This window comes from Pecten maximus, chromosome 1, assembly GCF_902652985.1.
Source record: "Pecten maximus chromosome 1, xPecMax1.1, whole genome shotgun sequence".
Lineage (NCBI taxonomy): Eukaryota > Metazoa > Mollusca > Bivalvia > Pectinida > Pectinidae > Pecten > Pecten maximus.
The window spans coordinates 41,274,919-41,278,727 of record NC_047015.1 but is presented as its reverse complement, the minus strand read 5'-3'; the positions used below and the strand labels follow the sequence as shown (position 1 = coordinate 41,278,727).

The 3,809-nt window shown below is 41.6% G+C and overlaps 1 protein-coding gene across 1 annotated transcript; it reads left to right on the top strand.

The window, feature by feature from the left end:
- Window positions 1–1,092: 1,092 nt before the first annotated feature.
- LOC117333945 (ATP-sensitive inward rectifier potassium channel 15-like) lies at window positions 1,093–3,245 on the top strand. Its single transcript, XM_033893367.1, has one exon. It carries the CDS (start codon window positions 1,650–1,652, stop codon window positions 2,721–2,723), a length of 1,074 nt encoding a protein of 357 aa, XP_033749258.1. The 5' UTR covers window positions 1,093–1,649; the 3' UTR covers window positions 2,724–3,245.
- Window positions 3,246–3,809: the final 564 nt, after the last annotated feature.

Genomic DNA, 3,809 nt, shown 5'->3' with positions numbered 1-3,809 from the left:
TGTCGAAATTGTCTAAAAGGTCATATGATATATGTATGTAATCTAGTTATCTATGTTTTTTATTCCTGGTGATTCCCCCGTAAGTCCTGTACCGTACATACTCTATAGTAATCCCTGGTTCCCCGTCAGTCCTGTACCGTACATGCTCTATAGTAATCCCTGGTTCCCCCGTCAGTCCTGTACCGTACATACTCTATAGTAATCCCTGGTTCCCCCGTCAGTCCTGTACCGTACATATTCTATAGTAATCACTGGTTCCCCCGTCAGTCCTGTACCGTACACACTATATAGTAATCCCTGGTTCCCCCGTCAGTCCTGTACCGTACATACTCTATAGTAATCCCTGGTTCCCCCGTCAGTCCTGTACCGTACATACTCCATAGTAATCCCTGGTTCCCCCGTCAGTCCTGTACCGTACATACTATATAGTAATCCCTGGTTCCCCCGTCAGTCCTGTACCGTACATATTCTATAGTAATCACTGGTTCCCCCGTCAGTCCTGTACCGTACATACTCTATAGTAATCCATGGTTCCCCCGTCAGTCCTGTACCGTACATACTCTATAGTAATCCCTGGTTCCCCCGTCAGTCCTGTACCGTACATACTCTATAGTAATCCCTGGTTCCCCCGTCAGTCATGTACCATACATACTCTATAGTAATCCATGGTTCCCCCGTCAGTCCTGTACCGTACATACTCTATAGCAATCCCTGGTTCCCCCGTCAGTCCTGTACCGTACATACTCTAAAGTAATCCATGGTTCCCTCGTAAGTCTATACCGTAAATCATCTATATTGTATGCTAAACAGTGCTAGTGACCCGTTTTGTTTGATTTGTTGTTGTTACATCAATATTCATTTTTTTTATTTTTGATGTTTTGGTGATACAGCCACAAAATCTAAGTCCTGTACCGTAACGGCCGTCACGCTGAGTCGTGGGTGGTGCCAACTGTCACGAAGTCTATTTTTCCTGGAATAACGAGGGCCTCATTAACATAATGTATAATCATTGTACATGTGTCACCTTGGTATATAGGTGTATTGTTAATGTATCATTCCGAACACGAGTTAGGCCCATCAACATTACATCTAGTATGGCTATACATTAGGCTGAGAGGGCGGAGGATTACTGAGAGACAGAGGGAACAAAGATTTATGAGACCTGTATGATGTTTTTTCTTTTATATTTGATATTATTAACAATTCATCAAATGCTTCGAGCGTTTTTCATTTTCATAAAAGAAAGTACGTTGGTTTTTTTTTCGCTTTTATTTTGATAAGTTTTCCGCGAACATTTGCATTTGTAACTTGCGCATGATCGTCCTTGTTGAAAGGTAAGTGTTTACGTCTACTGGCGGAATGTGAATGGCAGGTTCTACATACTTCACCTGTCATTCTACACGTGTGTCAGGTAATCACCGCCTATTGCCGTGTACAGGTAGACAAAACACACCTGGTACACCATATAAGTGGTCACTTCAGCTTACCGGACATTGGTTTGTTACAACGATCTGATAGATATCGGCAACACAGAACTGTCATCATGTTAGATTGTATGTGGGTGTTTGTGTAACTGATGGATAACTTCTGGAAATAGAAGCGTTTAACAAAGCGTCTATCAGGCAGAAAACTATCGGACTTGTGTAACTATGATCCGAATGTCAGTAATTCCGGACGGATGTTCCGAGTTGGACTCCAACATTAAACACCGAGTTGTCACTAAGCAAGGGACATTTCGGGTCAAATTGGACAGCGGAAACTCCATTATTATTTCACATTATTTGAAGGACGCTCTTACAACTCTAGTGGATGCAAAATGGCGCTGGTCATTTCTGATCTTCGTTATGGGTTTTTTGTTAACGTGGTTGGTGTTTGCCCTGTTGTACTATGGGTTCAGTATCGCCCATAACGATCCCGAAATCATCAGTCTAGGCGATGATGCAGATGAAACGCCATGTATTTCAAATGTATTTGACTTTACAAGTGCCTTCCTGTTTTCCATAGAAACACAACACACCATCGGGTACGGCTTCCGAGGTGTGACGTCAGAGTGTCCTCACGTCGTTTTGACGGTATTTTTTCAGTTCATTATCGGGATAGCCGTACACTGTTTGACGGCAGCTCTTGTGTTCACCAAATTGCAAAGGTCAAAGCGTCGTGGGGAGACAGTCGTGTTTAGCCATAAGGCTTGTATTGGAGTTGTGGATGGGCAATGGCGACTTATGATTAGAGTCGGCGACTTCCGGCGCTCGCAACTCTTGGAGCCCAAGGCTACGGGCATCATGGTCCGACGCAGTGCGGACAATGAAGGTAAGGAATACCTTCAGCAAAATTTTATTGACTTTAAATCTGAGGGCGGCGGCGAAATTTTAACTTTACTTTGGCCCGCCGTCATGTACCACACAATCGACGTTAATAGTCCGCTGTGGCCGCCGGAGAAACTGGACGAGTTTGGTGGATTCTCTGAATTAGTAGTGCTACTGGAAGGTGTTATAGAATCGACAAGCATGACAGTGCAGGTGAGGACATCCTACATTCCCGAGGAGATACACTTCGGATACAAGTTCCAGACCATCTGTCCCCAAGTACAGGAGAATGATAAGTATCAATGCAGTTATTTCGATTTCAACACGATCCGTCCGATCAATCACCGCCGAAAAATCAGTCAATATAATCACCAGGGACACCGCAGACAGCCCCGACCCATCAAAGAGTACAACTAACAATAGGCGCCAGGGGGCGCAGATAACCGACCGTCATCACGTGTCAGATACTTGTCATGTTTGTAACATAAACTTCGATGACGACATTAGAAGTGTTAACATGATGTGTGACTTTGCTGCGGTATACAGAGTAAAGATTATGTGCTATTTGATTACTTTGTTTACTTTTATGTTATAGTTCATTTCACATTGGATACTGAAACCACGGATATATATTACTTTAACATGTGTGCCTACTCTTCCTTTGGGATGTTATACGAATCCTACTGTTCCTCGCAGGATTCAAACGATATACATTTATAAAATTGGTGGGTTAGTATTTAATCTGTATAAGGTACTGTTCTTTTCTTGTGTATGCTAGAGTTTGTTTGTACTGGCGATCTTACAGTGTCCTCGGTAAAAGCGTATTATATATTTATATATAAATATTGATATTCTATATCAGGTATACTGTCCTTTTCTTGTGTAACTAGAGTTTGTTTGTCGTGATTTAACACTCTCAATAAAACCATCGAAAAACTTTCTATGTTTATTTGTTAACATGTAATCGGTTTTGATGAGTAACAACACTAATGATTTGTTCTTCCATGGCCGAAAAATAATATTGCCGCAAATCTTGGAACTCCGTTATGGCCATTACAACGCAAGATGAAAGTTTGGTTGCCATACAGATTGCAGTTGTATCGCCTTTGTATTTGTAATACATGTAATAAAACACTCAAATTGTAGACATTTTAAAGATTTACACATGGATTCATAAGCATAGGAATTATGTAATTGAAACTATAACGAAACTTCAATTCGTGCAGTCAAAATTTCGCGCAATACAGTACTAGTGTGACGTGTATATCACACGTTTCTGGCTAAAATAAGGTTTGCTCTAAAATCTCGTTTGGTTGCATTCTGCTTATATCCTTCCAAATGTCCGTGTTTGGTCACTAAAGCTGACCATTGTGTTGAACCAATGGACAATGTACTTACTTGGATGAGCGCGAGTGCAGAGGTAGGATTGTGTGGGTATATACAATGCACCTACAACACTGTATACTAATTCCGTGATATGGAGTATAACAAAAATGTCAGGTA

Coding starts and splice junctions, on each gene's coding strand:
- LOC117333945 (XM_033893367.1), top strand. CDS start 1,650: ATGATCCGAATGTCAGTAATTCCGGACGGATGTTCCGAGTTGGACTCC.